This window comes from Eleutherodactylus coqui, chromosome 3 (assembly GCF_035609145.1).
Source record: "Eleutherodactylus coqui strain aEleCoq1 chromosome 3, aEleCoq1.hap1, whole genome shotgun sequence".
Classification (NCBI taxonomy): Eukaryota; Metazoa; Chordata; class Amphibia; order Anura; family Eleutherodactylidae; genus Eleutherodactylus; species Eleutherodactylus coqui.
This window is the reverse complement of record NC_089839.1, coordinates 180,203,373-180,225,908: the sequence shown is the minus strand read 5'-3', so window position 1 is coordinate 180,225,908 and position 22,536 is coordinate 180,203,373. Positions and strand designations below refer to the sequence as shown.

At 47.2% G+C, this 22,536-nt stretch overlaps 1 protein-coding gene across 1 annotated transcript in view; it reads right to left on the bottom strand.

Annotated features, from left to right (window-relative positions):
* Positions 1–525: 525 nt before the first annotated feature.
* LOC136619884 (ficolin-2-like) overlaps positions 526–22,536 on the bottom strand; it is a 42,113-nt gene continuing 20,102 nt past the window's right edge. Inside the window, exons 5-9 of the mRNA XM_066594613.1 lie at positions 19,079–19,117; positions 18,095–18,222; positions 17,866–17,995; positions 9,881–10,015; positions 526–976 (exon numbers count right to left, since the gene is read on the bottom strand). Coding sequence (XP_066450710.1) covers positions 729–976; positions 9,881–10,015; positions 17,866–17,995; positions 18,095–18,222; positions 19,079–19,117 — 680 coding nt within the window. The 3' untranslated portion in view covers positions 526–728. The remainder of the gene's footprint in view (positions 977–9,880; positions 10,016–17,865; positions 17,996–18,094; positions 18,223–19,078; positions 19,118–22,536) is intronic.

Genomic DNA, 22,536 nt, shown 5'->3' with positions numbered 1-22,536 from the left:
AGTAAAAGTTAAAGTTTTAATTTTATGGATTTAATTCTATGAAGTGCTAGGTATCCGTGTCCTATAGTCAGCGTATATATAGAAATTGGGTTTAAAATAGACACCCAATTATGGTAATGAGTTTTACACTCAGGATAGAAGGGCCTGATATGTATTTCCCCCTCCTTGCTTTCCATTTTTCTATATAGGTTCTGACTCAATAATAAAGAAGATGGGTCCAACTAGGGCTGGGCCCTGCTCTCCAAGGACACAGAGCAGCTTCATGGTCTTCCCATATAGTTTGTACGCCTTTGCCTATAGTGTTATTAATTCAACCAAGATTTCCTATCATTTAGGTTAGGGAGTTCAACACAAAGATTATTTGATGGTCCGAGAAAATAGAGGACAATATGGTAGAAATCAGTTATTATATGAGGTTATACATTAGACATGACATCACATACACAAATGTGCCATATAGAAGATCATTACATGAATTGTAGCACATCCTAAAGAAAGACAAGACCCCTTAATTCATGGACACTTCTGTAATTGGAATGACCTTTGTTAATATACAGCCAAATGGTGGTAAAATTCATGGATATAACCCAAAAAATGGACTCCGTGGTGGTCCGAGATCAAAGAATACACTGCTATGATCTATGTCTATGATATATGGGATAAATTACACTGTCAATGATGTGATTCTGTAGGGTTATATCAACATGAGCATAAAAATACTGTACATATTAAACTGGCCTGAACTTCATTTCCGTTATTTTATAGGAATAATTGTGTCCTTTTCCAGTTTTCCAATTAACTCCATCTGCATCGCTGCTGTGTTGTCCTTTCAGATACAGTCCATTCAGATTGGAGTCATGGCATCCTGCATACCACCAGGCACCCTTATACAGTGTTGCGCAATTTTTTGAATGAGCATCATTATCGCTGTCTTTGGTTGTGAAAGGGCAATTGTTGTGATAAGTGAGAGAGTCACCTGGAATAAAGGAAGGAACAATTATGAGAATTTTCCTCTAAGGCCGCCTTCACACAGGTGAACTGCTGTTTATCTGCAAGACCGTGGCCGATCACTGGCCAACTGTTCTAGCTGCAATCAGTTTGAAAACCATGTCAATCTGTAAATCAGCACAGTTTTGGCCACGATGTTTAAGGCGCCACTTAGTGACTAAAGTGCGTCCGTAAACCACCCTGGCAAACGGTTCTGCTGCGAGTCATGTTTTTGTATTGCTTTTTTAGGTGTATATGATTTTCAGGTAAAAAGTGGTAAAAAAAAATCACACGAGGCCATAAATAAATATACAATTTTCCAATAAACCACCATCCCAATGTAGCTTTCGTCCACAGCAGGGCGGCACTTTAACCTCATATATATTTTTTACAGTTTTGTTGTGCAAATTTGCTGGGAGCTAAATCACCAACAAATATTAACCCCAAAGTTGTCTTTATCTATGAAAAACTGTGCCTTTTCTCTTTCAGAACTCACAAATTGATAACCAAGTCGGCCACCATTATAGTTCCCACTGCAGTTATCATCCAGCTTTGGTACAGTGCTGAATGGCAAAGCTGCTCTGCTGAGTACACTCTTAGTCACTCTAGTTATATGGTGCAGGTTCGGAGTCGAGCCTCCTCCGTACAACTGACATCTACAACAGTTGTATGTACCCCTAATGAAAATGACAATCCATCCCACAGAAAAACATCCTGACACAGATGCACAGACAGAAAAATAAAAAAACATGGTGGTTCTCCGACTATGGCAATACTACTGAAATACATTCTATGAAAAATGTTTCTATCATATAACAGTAGTAAAACATAAACTATAGAAATTTGAAGCAAAAGCCCCCCCCCGGCGAAATTGCAGAATTGTTTCTTTTGTGGGTTTTTTAAAATTCTGACAGAATTGTGTTTTCTTAGTGACCCTCGCCTTGTGCTCCCCACTATGCGGAGCAGGCAGACTCCCAGGAACTGTTCTCGGGCCCCTGCCCAGATTGGGCAGCAATGGTTCCTCTTCCACCAGAGGAGTTTGTCGTGACCGATGCCCAACCTTTGGAGAGTTCCTAGGGTCCAGGGGATGAGGCTGGGGACTTCCGGCAACTGTCTCAAGAGCTTTCAGTGGGTGAGGAGGAAGATGACGATGAGACACAGTTGTCTATCAGTGAGGTAGTAGTAAGGGCAGTAAGTCCGAGGGAGGCGCGCACAGAGGATTCGGAGGAAGAGCCGCTGGACGATGAGGTGACTGACCCTACCCGGTGTGATAAGCCAACTGAGGATCGGTCTTCAGAGGGGGAGGCTATTGCAGCCGCAGGACAGGTTGGAAGAGGCAGTGGGGTGGTCAGGGGTAGAGGCAGGGCAAGAGCGAATAATCCACCAGCTGTTTCCCAAAGCACCCCCTCGCGCCAAGCCAAGGTGCTCTAAGGTGTGGCAGTTTTTCACTGAGACGGCGGACGACCGACGAACAGTTGTGTGCAACCTTTGTCGCGCCAAGATCAGCCGGGGAGCCACCACCACCAGCCTCACCACCACCAGCATGCGCAGGCATATGATGGCCAAGCACCCCACAAGGTGGGATGAAGGCCGTTCACCGCCTCCAGCTTGCGCCACTGCCTCTCCCCCTGGGCCCCAACCTGCCACTGAGATCCAACCCACCTCTCACGACACAGGTACGACCGTCTCCTGGCCTGGACCCACACCCTCACCTCCGCTGTCCTCGGCCCCATCCAGCAATGTCTCTCAGCGCAGCGTCCAGCTGTCACTAAGAGAATCGTTGGAGCGAAAGCGCAAATACGCCGCCATGCACCCGCATGCTCAAGCTTTAAATGTCCACATAGCCAAATTGATCAGCCTGGAGATGCTCCCCTACAGGCTGGTGGAAACTGAGGCGTTCAAAAACATGATGGCGGCGGCAGCCCCGCGCTACTCTGTTCCCAGTCGCCACTATTTTTCACGGTGTGCCGTCCCAGCCCTGCATGACCACGTCTCACGCAACATTGTACGCGCCCTCACCAACCCTGTTACTGGCAAGGTCCACTTAACAACAGACACGTGGACAAGCACAGGCGGGCAGGGCCACTATATCTCCCTGACGGCACATTGGGTGAATTTAGTGGAGGCTGGGACAGAGTCAGAGCCTGGGACCGCTCATGTACTACCCACCCGCAGAATTGCGGGCCCCAGATCGGTACTGGTATCTGCGGCGGTGTATGCCACCTCCACTAAACCTTCCTCCTCCTCCTCCAATGCAACCTCTACCTCGCAATCAAGACTTGTCAGCAGCAGCACGTCGCCAGCAGTCGGTGTCGCGCGGCAGCACAGTGGTGGGCAAGCGTTAGCAGGCCGTGCTGAAACTACTCAGCTTAGGAGAGAAGAGGCACACGGCCCACGAACTGTTGCACGGTCTGACAGAGCAGACCGACCGCTGGCTTTCGCCACTGAGCCTCCAACCGGGCATGGTCGTGTTTGACAACGGCCGTAACCTGGTGGCGGCTCTGCAGCTCGGCAGCCTCACGCACGTGCCATGCCTGGCCCACGTCTTTAATTTGGTGGTTCAGCGGTTTCTGAAAGGTTACCCACACTTGTCAGACCTCCTCGGCAAGGTGCGCCGGGTCAGTGCACATTTCCGCAAGTCCAACACGGACGCTGCCACCCTGTGCACCCTGCAACATTGGTTTAATCTGCCAGTGCACCGACTGCTATGCGACGTGCCCACACGGTGGAACTCTACGCTTCACATGTTGTCCCGGCTGTATGAGCAGCGTAGAGCTATAGTGGAATACCAACTCCAACATGGGCGGCGAAGTGGGAGTCAGCCTCCTCAATTCTTTACAGAGGAGTGGGCCTGGATGGCAGATATCTGCCAGGTCCTTGAAAACTTTGAGGAGTCCAACCTGATGGTGAGCGGCGATGCTGCAATCATTAGCGTCACCATTCCCCTGCTATGCCTGTTGAAAAGTTCCCTGCAAAGCATAAAGGCTGATGCTTTGCGGGCGGCAACGGAGGCGGGGGAAGACAGTATGTCGCTGGATAGTCAGAGCACCCTCATGTCTATATCTCAGCGCGTTGAGGAGGAGGAGGAGGGGGAGGAGCCTAAGGAGGAAGAGACAGCTGGGCCCACTGCAGAGGGTACCCATGCTGCTTGCCTCTCATCCATTCAGCGTGTATGGCCTGAGGAGGAGGAGGAGGATACTCAAAGTGATCTTCCTAGTGAGGACAGCCATATGTTGCGTACAGGTACCCTGGCACACATGGCTGACTTTATGTTAGCATGCCTTTCTCGTGACCCTCATGTTAGACGCATTCTGGCCACTACGGATTACTGGGTGTACACACTGCTTGACCCACAGTATAAGGAGAACCTTTCCACTCTCATTCCCGAAGAGGAAAGGGGTTTGAGAGTGATGCAATACCAAAGGGCCCTGGTAGACAAACTGATGGTAAACTTCCCATCTGACAGCGCTAGTGGCAGAAGGCGCAGTTCCGAGGGCCAAGTAGAAGGGGAGGCGCGGAGATCAGGCAGCATGTTCAGTGCAGGCAGAGGAACACTCTCCAAGGCCTTTGCCAGCTTTATGGCTCCCCAGAAAGACTGTCTCACAGCTCCCCAGTCCAGGCTGATTTGGAGGGAGCACTGTAAGAAGATGGTAAGGGAGTACGCAGCCGATCGTACCACTGTCCTCCGTGACTCCTCTGCTCCGTACAACTACTGGGTGTCAAAGCTAGACACGTGGCCCAAACTCGCGCTGTATGCCCTGGAGGTGTTGGCTTGCCCTGCGGCTAGCGTCTTGTCAGAGAGGGTGTTTAGTGCAGCTGGGGCAATCATCACGGACAAGCGTACCGGCCTGTCAATTGACAGCGCCGACAGGCTTACACTCATAAAGATGAACAAAGCCTGGATTTCCCCAGACTTCTCTTCTCCACCAGTGAATAGCAGCGCTACCTAAAGACCTTTGTGAATCTGTGTATGATATTCGTCTTCCTCCTCCGGCTCCTCCTCCTGAAACCTCTCGTAATCACCGCGAACGGGCAATTTTTCTGTGGGCGAAAAGGCTCATATAACTTTTCTAAATAATATTTATCTGTTTCAATTCTCATTAAAGCATTGAAACTTCCACCTGAACCAATTGTTTTTTAGACTGGGCTGCCTCCAGGCCTAGTTAAAAATTAAGCCACAGTACGCTAAGCGATTAATGGGTTTCACCTGCCCTCTGGGTTGGGCATGGGCAATTTTTCTGGGGTACATTTGTACTGTCGGTACACCAATTTTTCGGGCCCTCGCCTACAATGTAATCAAAGTAATTTTTATGGGCTTCGCCTGCACTCATGGTACACCACTGTGTCTGGGGTTGGCCTACACTTTTGCTACAGAAATGTAACTCTGTTCTGCCTACCTATGCTTCTGCCACAGTAATGCTTCAAGGGTCTGACTATACTTCAGCAACAGAAATGTTACTTCGGTCTGCAGATACTTCTGCTCCTGAAATGTTACCTTGGTTGGTGTATACTTTTACTACTATAATTTTACTAATACTAGGCTCTGCCCATAATGCTTCAACGGAAATGTTACTGGGGCCTGTCTATACTGCTACTACTGAAATCTTACCAATACTATGCTCTCCCTACACTGCTGCCAGGGAAATGTTTATCTGCTGCTTTGCCCATACAGCTTCAACGTAACTGTTACTGGGGTCTGACTATACTGCTACTACTGAAATGTTACAAATGCTGTGCTCTCCCTACACTGCTGCCAGGGAAATGTGAATCTGCTGCTTTACCCATACAGCTTCAACGTAACTGTTACTGGGGTCTGACTATACTGCTACTACTGAAATGTTACAAATGCTGTGCTCTCCCTACACTGCTGCCAGGGAAATGTGAATCTGCTGCTTTGCCCATACAGCTTCAACGTAACTGTTACTGGGGTCTGACTATACTGCTACTACTGAAATGTTACAAATACTTTGCTCTCCCTACACTGCTGCCAGGGAAATGTTTATCTGCTGCTTTGCCCATACTGCTTCAACATTACTGTTACTGGGTCTGACTATACTGCTACTACTGAAATGTTACAAATGCTGTGCTCTCCCTACACTTCTGCAAGGGAAATGTGAATCTGCTGCTTTGCCCATACTGCTTCTACGTTAATGTTACTGGGGTCTGTCTGCACTGCTGGAACTAAAATGTGACTGTGGCATGTCGCTACTGATACTACTGAAATGTTACTGGGGTCTGTCAATACTGCTGGAACTGAAATGTTACTGGGGTCTGTTTACACTGCTTAACTAAACTGTTACTGGGGTCTGTCTATGCTTATACTACTGAAATGTTACTGGGGTCTGTGTATACTGCTGCAAATGAAATGTTAGTGGGGTCACCTGCATTTATTCTGACGTTAACTCTGCTGTCCAGGGCACTGGAGTTGTAACTGCATGTGTCTACTTATAAAGAACCCCAGTCTGACTGGGGCATGCAGTGTGGGCCGAAGCCCACCTGTATTTAATCTGACGTGAGCTCTGCTTTCCAGGGCACTGCAATGGGATTTATTTATGTACCGCCGGTGGGTTCCAGGGAGCCACCCATGCTGTCGGTCCACACGGACTTCACATTAGTGAGTTGTACCTGCCTGTGTCTATGTATTAAAAACCCCGGTCTGTCTGGGGCATACAGTGTGGGCCAAAGCCCACCTGTATTTTATCTGACGTTACCTCAGCTGTGCAGGGCACTGCAATGGGATTTATTTATGTACCGCCGGTGGCTTCCTGGGACCCACCCATGCTGTCGGTCCACACAGACTTCACATTAGGGAGTTGTACCTGCATGTGTCTACTCATAAAATAACCCAGTCTGACTGGGGCATGCAGTGTGGGCCGAAGCCCACCTGCATTTAATCTGACGTTAGCTCTACTGTCCAGGGCACTGCAATGGGATTTGTTTATGTACCGCCGGTGGCTTCCTGGGACCCACCCATGCTGTGGCTCCACACGGACTTCACATTAGGGAGTTGTACCTGCCTGTGTATACTATCCGGGGCACTGCATTGGGACAAACTACAGGAGCAATACAGCGCTAATGAGATGTGCACAGCTACGCTAGCATTGGAGTCCGCTGTAAGCCCGCGATTGCTGAGGGTTTGTGCAGAGGCCTATGTCCTGGGTGCAGTGAAAGTCCGCTTCCTGCCTAGGATTGCTGAATCTGTGGGCCGAGGCCTATGCCGTGGGCGCGGTGCAAGTCTGCCATGTTTGGCCGCTCAGATCAATTTTTGGTTCATGTCTTGGGTTTCCTAGGTCCCACCTATGCTGTTGTTGCAAACTTAGTTCCCATCGCGGTGTTTGACCTGTCTGGCACAAAGACACTGACTGACTTGGGTAGGGGGCAGAGCGCAGACTGCTTTCCCCTTGCAGTGCGGATTGAGCTATGCGACACCTTGACAGAATGAATACTGTGTGGCACATGGATTCCCCATTGCTATGCCCACGTTTGCAGCTCCTGACGGAGGTGGCACAGGATTGGAGTTCTCATTGCCTTTGTACAGCATTGTGGGCTTCGCCCCGCCCTTTTTAAAGAGGGTTGCTGCCTGGCCCTGCCAACCCTCTGCAGTGTGTGCCTCCGGTTCCTCCTCATGGCAGACGCCCTTATAAATAGACATGAGGGTGGTGTGGCTATGAGGCCAGCGTGTGGCATGAGGGCAGCTGAAGGCTGCGCAGGGACACTTTGGTGTGCGCTGTGGACACTGGGTCGTGCGGGGGGGGGTTGGGCAGCATGTAACCCAGGAGAAGAGGCAGCGGTGTGTCCCGCAGGCAGTGCTTGTGCTTAGTTGGAGGTAGTGTGGTGCTTAGCTAAAGTGTGGCTTACTAATGAGGGTTTGTCCGAAGTAAAAATTGTTAGGGGGGGCCCACTTGCCGCTATTGTGGCTTAATAGTGGGACCTGGGAACCTGAAATGCAGCCCAGCATGTTGCCCCTCACCTGCCCTATCCATTTCTGTGTCGTTTCCATCACTTTCTTGGGTTTTGCAGATTTTCACCAATGAAAACCTTAGCGGAGCATGGGTGATATACAAAAATGCTTGAGTCGCCCATTGGCTTCAATGGGGTTCGTTACTCGAAATGAACCCTTGAGCATCGCGAAAAGTTCGACTCGAGAAACGAGCACCCGAGCATTTTGGTGCTCGCTCATCTCTAAACCTGACCTTTTTTTGGTTTGTGATGCTCAGGAGTTTGCTTAGACTCTTATTGGAGCAGGAGTTTAGCCGTGTCCGACACTCCGGAAAAAAGATTAGAAGTCGTGAGGAGGATTTCTGCCAAACAGCAGAGGTGCCGCTACACCCAGAAGCACATTTTAAATGTCCTGCTGTAAACTTCAGTTAGTCCCCACGGGGATCACAGGAAGCCGTAAGGCTTCCATTATCTCCCATGCATTCTCTTAATCACCATGAGGACTAACAGGAGTTTACAGCAGGACATTTAAAGTGTTCTTCTGGGTAGCAAGTTTTAAATTTCTTGCTGTAAGCTGTGGGGAATTCCTCCAACCTGGCTGCTGGGCAATTCCCCAGCAACGGGGCGCAGTAGGGAACTCCCTCCATCTCTCTCCCTGACATTGGGTTCCCCAAGGGATTCCCCCATTGCATGGAAAGAGATGAGAGAGTAGTTAGAGGGCTTCCCCAACGCATTTCCTGAGACCGGGGGAGGGGCTTGAGGATCCACCCTCTCAACTTGCTAGGGGGGAAACCCTGGGAGAAGCACTCTAGCCCCACCCCTCTCCCTGTGCTATGGGGATATCCCTCAGGCATCCCTTGTAGCCCCACCCTTTCCTCTCTACACTTTGGGGATATCCTTCGGGCATCCCCAGAGCATGGAGTGAGAGAGCAGAGCTATGGGGTATTAACCCATAGGAGGGAGAGAAAGCGGGGCTATGGGTTAATCACCCATAGCCCCGTTCTCTCTCTCACTGCTATGGGGAAATCCCAAAGCCCTGCAGGGCTTCATTTCTCCCTCCTACTGAAGCAGCTGTGCTTTTTTTTTTTTTTTTTAAGCAACACGCTTAATGCAAGATTTTCAAGTGCATAAACCTCGGGTCTTCTGCGCATGAAAAATTGCCCGGCAACACGATTTTTAGTGCAGTGTAGCCACGATTTTCCACGCGCCTATACTGGGTTTCACACGGGCAAAAAAATCACACGATTTTCGTGTTATGCAAGATTCAGTAAGAAAGCAGATTATGAAACCAATAATTTACAGTGGTTTACTTCCCATTAGTCATGTCTTTACTCATACGATGTTGCGAGAGCAGAAAATCGCGGCATGCTCTATCTTTCTGCGATGTACGATTTTTAAAATCTCCCATGTTAACCTATGGAGTTTCCTTTTTATTGCATCACGGCGCAACAAACAAACTTTAACATTGCAAAACATCCTATTGACTTTCGCAAAAAAAATCTAGGCAAAATTGCATGATAAAAACATGTAAAATCATGGGAAAAAGCTGTGATTTTGTCGCAATTTTCTTGCGGCAAAATCGCGTTCCCTTCCGTGTAGAACTACCCTTATATAGCTATGGAGACAGAAAAAAATGTAAAAAAGCTATGGCTCTTAGAAAGCAAGGGTGACAAATCAAAAGCGGGAAAATGTCTGACTCCAAGGGGTTAACAGATGGAGTGCAATGCCTCATGTCTCCTGCCACTAGCAGGCACTGACAATAGCAGCTGATTGTGAGGGATCCTACTGTTGGGGGACCAGTCCTATTTTTTTAGAACAGTGATCTCCAAACTGGTTCTCCAGTTGTAGTAAAACTGCAGGTCTCAGCATGCCCTGACGGCATTACTGCTCTAGAAGCTATTAGATATTGTGCCCCATGATAGGACATTACATGAATTACCAGAGTAGACATTACCTGCACTGCCTCCAAGGAACTTGCCAAGGTGCAGCTTATACTTGTCAGCTTCTCCTGATAGGGAAAATGAAGCATAAGCAGCAAAAGTGTGTTTATCTTCAAAATCTGTCAGATCAAATCGAAGTTTATGGGTTCCTAGAAGGTTAAACATGTACAAAGTCAGTGGATGAAGGAAGATGTCATAATCCAGGCTGTACACTTCTACAAGCTCATACATACTTTGATAGTAGGGTTGCCACCTTTGTCACCAAAAAAAAATTGGCCAGTGTAATAGGGGTGTGGTTTATAACAACATAACCGAACATCTCAGTGGCCCCAGTAGTAATAGCTCCTCCTTTCAGCAGCCCCAGTTGTAATACGGTAGCTCCCCAGTAATAATAGTGCCCCTCTCAGTAGCCCCAGTAGTCATAGCAGCCCCTCTCAGTGGCCCCAGTAGTCATTGTGCTCCCCCGTATTGTCCCCTGTAGAACAAACCTAAATTGCAAAAAAGGTAGGATGCTCTGTAAAATGTAAATAAATAAGAATGCAATGATTTGGAAATCTCATCTAACCATATTTTATTCCTAATATAACACATATCAGAGGGTGAAAGTGAGACATTTTCAATTTCATTTTTAAAAAATTAAGCCATTTAGAAATTGATGGCAGCAACACATCTCAAAAAAGTTTGGGCAGGGCCATGTCTATTATTGTGTAGCCTCTCCTCTACTATTTACAAGAATCTGTAAACATCTGGGAAGTTCGACCAGTTGCTGGAATTTTGGGTGAGTCATGTTGCTACATTCTTCTCTGATGGATTCTGGCTGCTCAACAGTTCGGGTCGTCTTTGCCAAATTTTACATTTCATAATGTGCCAAATGTTTTGTATTGGTGGAAGGTCTAGGAGGATAGTTAGGCACACCAATTCTTCTTCTGCAAAGCCATGTCCTTGTGATGGATGCAGTATGTGGTTTAGCATCGTCTTGCTGAAATATACAAGGCCTTCACTGAAAAAAACTATATCTGTATGGGAGCATATGTTGTTCTAAAACCTCTATATACTGCCCAGCATTAATAATGCCTTTCAAGATGCTTCAGCTGCCCATGCCTAGGCAACCCCATCGCATCTAAGATGCAGACTCGTGAACTGTGCACTGATAACCGTGATCTCTGGAAGAATTCCTGAGCCAATGCAGCGATTTGCATTACAGAATCATGCCTGTTTTTAATGCAGTGACTCATAAGGTCCCATAGACCTCGAGTATCAAATATTGACCGTTGACCTTGATCCTAGTGCACATTAATTTTTCCAGATTCTCTGAATCTTTTGATGATATTATTTACTGTAGGATGTGGAAAAGGAGATTCTCTCTCACTGTGTAATACAGTACACTCAGGAGGAGGACAATGAAGAGGAAGATGATGATGTGTTTGAACTCACAGAAAGATAATGAAGAGGTGGATGTTGTGGGGCAGCACCATGCTAGGACAAGAAGTACAGTGTTGCAGGCCTCTACCATTTATCATCAGCTATTACTAGACACAACAGCACCGACATCAGGCCCACAGCTGGGTCTGCTCACAGGACTTGTGCAGCCTGGGCATTCTTTGAAACCACATATGAAGTTTGATGAGTTGCCTCTGTAAGGTCTGTAGTAGGCTTCCTGTCCACAAGTGGATTTGCATTGCGAAATGAAAAGCTGGATTCCGCCTCCGGATTTAGCAGCACATCCAGCCAATACCATGCTATGAAAAAATGCGATTTCCTGCCCACCAGCGGAAATCGTTTGCGATTTTTCGCTTGCTGGAAAAAAAAATCGCAGAATTCTGTGATTTCCCGTGGGCTATGCATGGCCGGCTTCTATTGAAGTCAATGGAAGCCGTCCGTGCCGTGGCCATTTCGCTGCGGCGTCCTCTCAACTGTGCATGCGCCAGGACATTCGCAGCAGAGGAGGTCACATCATCGCCATAGTGACGATGCGGCGTCCCCTGTACGGCAGACAGGTAACCAGGCCTGGAAGCAAGTCTAACCCGCCCGGGTCTAACCTGCAGGGTCGCCGGCCGGGCACTGGGTCAAACTCCACTACGGGAATCCCACATGCAGGATCCAACCCACCCATGGACTGGAGGCTGTAAGTGTTTTAAATGCGGCAGGACTGTAAACAACCTTAACACAACAACATGTATGAATAGTCACATGAACTCCCAGGACTCGCTGCCTTGGAGAGCCCGCCTGGGCCAGAGGGCAAAATGTCAGCCTCATGCAGCTTCCTCTTCTGCTGCTGTAGCTACATCTTCCTCCGTGTTCATGCAGTAGTCCCTGAACACAGAGAGGCCAGTTTTCTGTAGCACACTTACTTTAGACATCTCATCTACAATTGATTGGTCCCCAGGCTTCAGAACCAGGAATGGGAAATGGAGAGCAGAAGTTGAGCCACCACCATCACCTTTACGAGCATTCACATCCATCCTATATTCTAGCGTTTCCCAAGTCAGCAGCCAGCCCTCCATCTCCAAGCTATGGATGTATAAAAAAGCAAATACCACCCCAACCATCCATGAACACAGAGCCTGAACACAAGCATTGCACAGCTACTTGCATTAGAAATGCTGTCCTTCAGGCTAGAGGACACAGATGCCTTCTGCAACATAATGCTCTGTGCTAACCCGCAGTACCAGATGCCCAGCTGCCATTTTTTTGCCCAAAAAGCTGTCCCTGCTGTGCATCGCCATGGTAGTAATAACAAGTCCCTGGCAGAAAGGTGGTCCAGCAAGCATGGGCTTTACATTTCCTTAACAGCCCTGTGGGTCAATGACCTGTAGGTGGGACCTGAAGCTGAAAGGGGTGGCTCTCATTTCCTTGTACCCCCAAGAGTTATGGGTCATTCATCCTTGTATCCTCCTTCAACCACCTTTAACATCCTCCACATTGGCACAGTTATCCTTATATGACAAAATGTGACCTCCATACAGCAGTGCACTGGTAAATGCCAAAATGCTGTCCTAAAACACATATGTCTAGGGATACACAGCCACACAACTGAAGAGGTGTTGACAGCTCTGAAGGCCCAGGCTGACACGTGGCTGTCACTGCACCATCTGAAACTAACCAAGGTCATGTGCGACACTACAGTCAACCTGCTGGCAGCCCTTCACCTCTGCAATCTCACAAATGCTTTTTACCTGGCCCATATGATGAGCTTTGTAGTGCAGCACTTCCTAAACAATTACTCAGGTTTACATCCAGTGCTGAAAAAGGTCAGAAAACTGTGTTCACACCCAGTACCTCTCATCTGATGGAGGTGCAATGACTGTTCGGGCTACCACCCAACTGTCTCATCTATGATGTGCCTACAAAGTGGAATTCCACATTGCATATGTTGCAGAGGCAAAGCCAGCATCAGAGAGCTATAACAGAGCACCAGATGCTGTATTCGGTTAGGAGATCAAAGACGTGTACCATTTTAGTCTGTGTTCAGGAAGTGAACAAAATGGTCCGTCGGGGTGGTGCACTGATTAGTATGACCATTCCTGTTGTCTGCCTGTTGAAACAGATGCTGCAAGGCCTCAGGACAGTGATGTGTTGTCACAGGATTAGAAGGAAGGCATACAAATCTCCCAACTGTCTGGCCAATCCTCTATTACTCAACATCGCAGGGAGGGTGGCTTTGGCCAAGAAAAGGGGCGTCTTCTCTAAAACAATTTTCCACCGATCAGAGAAGTATTGAGGAGTCAGAGCAAGAGGAGGCAGAAGATAAGAAGTCTCCATAATGTTTCTTCCACCCATTACTAATCACAGCTATTCTTTGTTGATGGCAGGACCAGCTAGAGCAGGGGTCCCCAACTACCGGGCCGCGGACCGGGGCCGGGCCGTTGGATGTTTAGCGCCGGTCCGCGGCACCGCCGGGAAATTTTGCGCTAAACACAACACCCGCGGGCCGAATCCAGCCCGCTGCCTTGTGTTATGTGGCCCGCGGCGTGCGGACGCCGCTCACCACTGAAGCGATTACCAGCGGGGGCGCCGCAGCTCCCCGCTGGTAATCGTGCTGATCCCGGCGCACACTGACGTCTGTGCAGCCAGGATTCTCCTCTCCGAGTCCCCTGCTCATTAGTTCCGCAGGAGAGGACTCAGGAGGAAGCGTTCCGGGCTGACGTCAGGGCAAGCAGACAGAGCGACAGCAGGGAGGGGGTAAGTATATGGGTTGGGGGGGCTGCTTACTACCAGGTGGGGCTGCCTATTACTGGGGGGGGGCTGCCTATTACGGGGGGAGGCTGCTACCTATTATAGGGGAAGGGGCTGCCTATTACTAGGGGGGCTGGTTATTACTGGGGGGACTACTTATTACTGGGGGGCTGCTTATTACTGGGGGGGGGGGGCTGCTTATTACTGGGGTGGGGGACTACCTATTACAGGGTAAGGGGCTGCCTATTACTGGGGGGGCTGGTTATTACTGGGGGGGCTACTTATTACTGGGGGGGGGCTGCCTATTACTGGGGGGCTGCCTATTACTGGGGGGGACATGCTTATCACTGGTGGGGGCTACTTACTACAGGGTAAGGGGCTGCTTATTACAGGGGAAGGGGCTACCTATTACTGGGGGGGCGGTTATTACTGGGGGGCTACTTATTACTGGGGGGCTGCCTATTACTGGGGGGGGACCTGCTTATTACTGGGGGGTTGCTTACGGGGGGGCTGCTTATTACTGGGGAAGGGGGACTACCTATTACAGGGGAAGGGGCTGCCTATTACTGGGGGGGCTACTTATTACTGAGGGGGCTGCCTATTACTGGGGGGGGGGGCTGTCTATTACTGGTGGGGGCTGCTTATTACAGGGTAAGGGGCTGCTTATTACAGGGGAAGGGGCTGCCTATTACTGGGGGGGGCGGTTATTACTGGGGGGGGGTTATTACTGGGGGGGGGGGCTACTTATTACAGGGGAAGGGGCTACCTATTACTGGGGGGGGCTGCCTATTACTGGGGAGGTGCTGCCTATTACTGGGGGGGGCTGATTATTACTGGGGGTGCTGCCTATTACTGGGAGGGGGAACTTCTTATTACTGGGGGGGTTGCTTACTGTGGGGGCTGCTTATTACTGGGGGGGGCTACTTATTACCGGGGGCGCTGCCTATTACTGGGGGGGGGGACCTGCTTATTACTGGGGGGGGGGGGGAGCTGCTAATTACTGAGAGGTGGGGGCTGTCTATTACTGGGGGGAAGATAAATTATATGCTGCCCTATGTGTGTGCTGGGGGGGGGGGGGGATATATTATACTGCCCTATGTGTGTACTGCCAGGACATTCTAAATGTCATAATTAAATAAGAATCAACTAAACTCCAACCCCCCTTTATAACCCTGCCCTATATAACCAAAGCCCCGCCCATGTCCCGCCCAACCCTGCCGGGCCTTGTAAAAATGGTCTTGCTGGTAGCCGGTCCCTGGTGCCAAAAAGGTTGGGGACCACTGAGCTAGAGGGCACTCTTGGGCCTGAACCAAGGAATGTGGGCAATCACTCTTAAGCACTTTGAGCATTTAAGTTTTTAGGCTGCGGTGCTAGTAGAAGGACCATCACATATCCCACATCAAAACATCAGATCATTACTGGGTAGCCACCCTCCTTCATCTCCACTACAAGGCCAAAATGACAAATCTCAATCCAGTACTGGAGAGGAACATCAAAATGCAGAATTATCAGGACATACTGTTAAACAGCTTGAGCACAACATTTCCCTATGGCTGCAGGAAAGCATCTACAGCTCATGGCAGACAAGCAGGAAGCCACCACGGCACAACCACCACTGGTGGCAGGGAAGTCTAACAGAGGTGTGGCATCGGTTTTTCAGCCCTTATCCATGATGGTCCAAGAGTATGTCAGCTTGGGCTTGGATGTACTTACTCATGGCTTAGGCCCATTTGACTTCTAGGTGTCTAAGCAGGATGCGTGGCTAAAGTTTACAGAACATCGTTTAGAGGGGTTTACCTGCCCCACTGCCAGTGTGTTATCAGAAAGGGTGTTCAGCACAGCTGGGGGGTGTGATAACTGACAGAAGCATCTGCCTGTGTCTACAGACAATATGGATTGCCAGGCGCTTATAAAAATGAACCAGGCATGCATTTCACCTGCCTTTTGCTCCCCCTGTGGCAGATTTCACTGATTAGTAAGCATGTTGGGAATTTTTACTGACATATGACTGAGCATAGATTTATATCAAAGACCACATTGTGCCCTCAAGGTACTGTTGCTGGTGCTGTTGCTTTCCTTCTCCTTCTTCCATCATGTTTCCTCCTCCTACTTTCCCTCAAATGAAAAATAAGTCACTATGGAAATATGGAGCTATAGCTCTCGTGTTTCTTCAAGTAGCACACTCTGCCCTAAAAGTGCTGTTGCTGCTGGTGGTAGTGGAACTGACATTACTTTAAGGAAACCAATACATCTGCTGTCTTGCCTGGTGTAATCTTTGATCTAAAAGGCCTTATGTGGGCCTTCTTTTGTTTTCAGTGACTCCCCTGTACTATGATTCACCCCTACAACACTGCACACTATTTTAAGCAATTTTTGGCCGGACAACAGTGTTCCCCAGATGTGTATCTACATTCGCCAACAATTTGGGGGCCTTTGGCTGCATTGGAAACTTTCTGGAAGGCAAATCAGTAAACCCAATTTTTACTCCCACTGACTTTAATAGGTGTCAGAATCAACCATTCCGATTCACCATGATTTTTGTGAAATCAGCCAGATACCAACACAAAATGATTATTCCACTAATTGTCCTAATGGCAATAGTGCCCCTAATATTGTACCCACAATAGTGGTCCAAATAATAATTGTGCACCCTCGATAGTGGTGGTAATGCTAATAGTATGATAAGAGTGGGAACCTGTAGTGCCCTCCTTGCCCTTGAGCAAGAACCAAGGCTTGAAAAAGTTTACATACTGTAGCAGTTTCAGTCTACCCACCGTGGCTGCTTTACGCAGAAATCTTGCTTCCTCCCCTCTGCATCTGTGCTGCATACTTTACATACAGGAATGCAGACACCAGGAGGGGAAGCATGGCCTACGCAGACATCGGGAAGTATGCAGGTTCTCTGCGTACAGCAGCCATTTCCAGATGACAAAGAAGGCTCCCTGCAAACAGCAGCTGTGGCGGCCGGACGACAGCTTCTTTGCTAAGTATATTACTTGTGGCCATGGTTGCTGCCCGGCCGTACTCGCAGGAAGCAATTATGTTTTACTGGTCATTAATACGACCAGCAAAAATTAAATACTGGCACCAGCCTTGGAACTTAATTACTGATTGGGGTGGTGGTTCAGCAGCTCGCTGCCACCCCTACTGATGGGTATCTATTAAAGGGGTTGTCCCGCGAAAGCAAGTGGGGTTATACACTTCTGTATGGCCATATTAATGCACTTTGTAATGTACATCGTGCATTAATTATGAGCCATACAGAAGTTATTCACTTACCTGTTCCGTTGCTAGCGTCCCCGTCTCCATGGTGCCGTCTAATTTCAGCGTCTAATCGCCAGATTAGACGCGCTTGCGCAGTCCGGTCTTCTCCCTGGTGAATGGGGCCGCTCGTGCCGGAGAGCTGGTCCTCGTAGCTCCGCCCCGTCACGTGTGCCGATTCCAGCCAATCAGGAGGCTGGAATCGGCAATGGACCGCACAGAGCCCACGGTGCACCATGGGAGAAGACCCGCGGTGCATCGTGGGTGAAGATCCCGGCGGCCATCTTAGTAAGGTAAGTAAGAAGTCGCCGCAGCGCGGGGATTCGGGTAAGTACTAAACGTTTTTTTTTTTTAAACACATGCATCGGGTTTGTCTCGCGCCGAACGGGGGGCCTATTGAATAAAAAAAAAAACAGTTTCGGCGCGGGACAACCCCTTTAAGAGAAGAGTGTAGTGATCTGCAGTTCCACAGTAACAACTTGTAGTACGACACAATATGAGCAGACTTGTCCACAGTAATGACAGAGGGTTCTGGTACGATTCTCGCAGATGCAATAGTTACCTGAAGATGTGAGGCGGTGAATATTATCATTTCCCAGCCAGAACTCACTTAGTTGGCTACCAAACCCTCGCTTGTAATCATTCCACTCTCTGAAAAAGTTGACACTGCCATCATATCGTCTCTGAAAAACCTACAGACAGGACAAACAAAGTATAACTTTGGGGGTGGAGGGGGAGCTATTGTTTAGGGAGTTACTTTAAGGAAAAACTAAATCTACTTTATAACATACAATCCATCCTCCTCCATCTGTATCCATGTCACACAAGACTGTAAGTGGAATTTTTCCATCTGGGTATATTTTGTACCACCCAGTGAGAATTGTCCCTTGGTCCCGCAGTTCCTTGCAATTTCGAGGTGCTGGAAGAAGTAGAAGGTTTGGTGGTGAGTACCAATGGTGATATAATGAGTAACATTATATTAGTAGATTTTTACGCCAAGAACAGGGTTCTATGGCCAAGGAAATGGAAAGACATGTTAACTATATAGTGAGCCAGTAGTTATATGTCATATACTCCTACTTGTATATAATGTAACCACTATATTACAGTCACATAACAGCCAACAGAAGTTAAGCAATAACCAGAAACAGAAAAAAAATCAATAAGTATTAGTTGTTATCATTTTACTAAAGAAGAAACATACAGAACTTACTTAAATTCATTTTTTTTTAGTTTCAACAAACCTTTAAATTAGGGCTCTTTCACACAGGTGTAATTTATGCATGCAAAACATACCGGATAGAACCTATTGATTTCAATGGGTTTGTTTTGATTTCCATTTTTAGTGCGCACATTTCTTGCGCATGCAAGAAAATATAACATACTCTATTTTGTGTCTACTAAAGGGCCCCATAAAAGTCTATTGAGGCTGCACAAATGCGCACACAATACATAAGGGGATGCGCAAAAAAAAACATGGCGAAAAAAACCTCATCTGGATATCATTAAAAAGGGTGTGCTGCACATGATCGCCTGCGTGAGTACATGGTCATGCGCAGTACAATTATGCAGTTGTACGCAGGGTCACGGCGGAGCTCACAGCTGGATTCTACTGTGGGAGGCCTGCCTATGTCCATGTGAGCCCGGTTACAGTGATTTCATACTATTTTATTTATTGTGCACATATTTTACTTATTACAATCTCTGAATCCACTGTTACATAATACTGTAAATTTACTGTATATTATCCAAGTGTAACATCTTTGGAGACTCACTATATGCTGGAGATGAGATCCCGGGGTCTCCTTTCTCTCCTAGCAAAAAATGTAGAGACAAATAAATGGAAGAATGAATGAATGAACAAATAACTGAGCATTTCCTCTACATTTCTCAGCCTTTCATTAGGCTGCATCCGCACGGGCTACAAAATCATTGCTACAATGTGAAGCCCATGGTTTCCAATGGGTTATTTCACACGCGCGATGTTTTGTAGCGAGATTTTGTAACCCGTGTGGATGCAGCCCCCCCCCCCCCAAAAAAAAATAGAGCAGAAGACATTGGAGAAAATGTATCAAAACTAGTGAAAAAGAGAAATAGCACAGTTATAGCAACCAGATTCCAGCTCTGACTTTTCAGAGGCCCTAATTTCAACCATAGTTACAACTGGACTGGTTTCTCACCTATTTCTACACTGTTTTCCAAATTATTAAGCACGCACCATGTTTGTTTGTTTTTCCAGAATAGACACTATGTGCAAAGATAGATTTTACCCTCAACAGTTATATTACAATGTGGATGTTATTACAAGCAGAAGTCCTGATAATAGCGATGGCTTTATTTTTATTTTGAAATTAACACAATCTGCTGTCCCAAATTATTATTAGAGATGAGCAAGTATACTCACTAAGGCTAACTACTCAAGCGAGTAGTGCCTTCGTTGAGTATCCTCCTGCTCGTCTGTAAAGATTCGGCTGCCAGCGCGGGTGACAGGTGAGTTGCGGTCAGGATTGAGGTCAGGAGATGATAGTGGCGAAACATGATTTTATCTGCTTCTATGTCCATAGCCTGGGGAAGGCAATGACAAATCACCCCGCAAAAATAGTCTGCCAAGAAAACCCGAGGAGTCAGTCATGACTTGGTGCTTGCACCAGGGGACTTTACCTATGTCCATAGACCATTTAAAGTCAATAAAGCCCAGGTGGAGTCGAAGGACAGTGCATGTAAAGGCCCATTTACACTGAAAGATGATTGCTCAAAAATCGCTGAAACGACAGTTTGAGTGACAGTTTTGAGCGATCATCTTTGCATAACTCTTAAGTACCTAATTAGCTACTTAAGGATTTAAATGCAGGCGGAGCGGGACACTACTGACCGCTCAGAGAACAGCAGCTGTTTTGTATATGTAAATGGCTGCTTTGTTCTCGGAACTATTGCTGAGAGTTCTGAGTGGGACACCAGATGAAAGAATACTATCAGCTAGCGTCCTGCGGAGAACTCGGCATGCGGCGCTGATAAGAGTCATCACTGACTTTTTATCTAGCTAAAAATCAGCAATGAACAAATCATGCACGAAAAATGAATGATGGCCGAGCATTTAGACGCAATGGTTATCGCTCAAAAGATGGCTTTTGAGCGATAATTGTTGTGTCTAAATGCGCCTTAAGTGTCTTTGTGGATGTACATAAACAGTTGGACAGCATACACTGTTATTTTTTTTTTAAATGCTCATAAGGTTTATTTGAACAGTCCAGATATTCACATTAAGGGTTTTTCTGGACCATAAACCTTATTAACATTAAAAAAAAAACTAGTGTGCCAAAGCTCACATTACCCCCAGATACGGACTCCCTACGCCAATCCAACTTCCCCTTTAAATGACTGGGACATTAGGCTACTTGGGCATTAATTTAACAAGCTCCTACACCTCGCTATTCACTAGAGATGAGCAAGCACGCTCGGATAAGTCAGACACTCGAGCGAGCCCCGCTCTTCTCGAGTAACTGCATTCTTGCTCGCTCATCTCTACTATTCACGCAAAATTACATGCCACTCTTCTGTAAACTCAGACTACTTCTGGAAAACTGGGACTGATACCACATCTCATGGATTGGAAGAGTGAATTCCCTAAAAATGACATTTCTGACTAAACTACTGTATTTTTTCAGAGTTCTTCCAGTAATATACTTAGGCACATTTTGAAGACACTTTAGCAGATGACCCTCCACTTTATTTGGAATAACTCTATTCCTAGGCTGTTGCGCTCTACTTTGTACAGACATAGACTGCAGGGGGGAATGGGAGCCCCAAATATATTGAAATACAACCAAGCTGCCCAGATGGCCCAACTAGCCCTTCTTCATTCCACAACCAATGCGCCTCTTTGGCTTGCTCTAGAGGCCATGGAGGTATATCCTCTGATAATGGGCTTGATTTTGTGGACTCTTCCTACTCATAGACCCCCAAACTCTAACCCCATTATAAAACATTCCCTCAAAGTCAGGGATTCAATAAAGTACTCCAGGAAATTATTCTCCCCTCACTTACCCCTCCTACCATTTTTGCAGAACTTCTCATTCCCACCAAGTCTTGAATCCCCACTGTCCTTTGAGAATTGGACAAGCAAAGGCATATCCAAAATAGACCACTTACTTTTGTTGAACGGTATAATTACATTCCCTGCCCTTCAGGAGAAGTTTGGACTACCATCTTCTGAAGTATTCCGCTATCAACAGCTCAAAAATTTCATATCCTTCTCAAAAAAACAAACTCCCCGTTAAAAACAACCCCCTTCAAAACATGCTGTCTCAAACACCCACAAGCAAAAGGCCTTATCTTACAAATATATTCGGGCCTGGTACATACCTCGTAACGTTCGCAACTATCATATGTAGCAAAATGTGAGCGAGATATACGCAACATTCTAGATGACGAATGGTCCCAGATTTAGAGATCAACCAATTGTGGTGCCCACAATACACTTATGTTAGAAACCTTATATAAAATCCTATTATGCTGGTACTTAGTCCCTACAAGAATTGCTCACGCGGTTCCAGGACACTCTTTTTATGGTCCTGCCCTCAAGTCAAAACACCCTGGATTAGGGTATACTTTCTCAGCTATACAGTAACTAATTATAACCAGCGTAAAAACCCATGGGAAGCCTTACTAAACAAATGGATTACAAATATATCTCCAAACTCTAGAAAGCTGATTTCGTTATTCTTCCTAGCCACAAAGCAAACTATTGCTTGATCTTGGCGAAAAACCTCACTGGACTTCTCCGAGGTTAAACGCTGAATAAATTGGTATCTGATTAATGAGACATTAACCTCCATGTCTAAATATTTGGACCACATGGTTAGATTACGCCCTCCCTACAGTGGAGCCTGGCACCTCAGCTGCACTATAAATGCAAGCCCAAATGATAACCTTGGGGATCCCTCCCCCCCTCCTCCTTGGGTTACTGCCCAATGAGAGAAGAACCTTCTCCTCCCTACCCCATCCCAATACCTGCCTACCTCTCTCCTTCATCCCTTTTGCAAGTTGGCCCTGACCAGGCCACTGAGGTTCTTTAATAATTTCAATGACAAAGGCAACAATGAAAGGCGGAAAAGAATCTGGCTATAACAGATTAGAATTGTACTACTACCACTAACCCAGCCAGTCATGTATTTCTACAAAACATTATCTCAATGTTATATTCCTTTGTAAAATGGAAAAGTTTCAATAATTA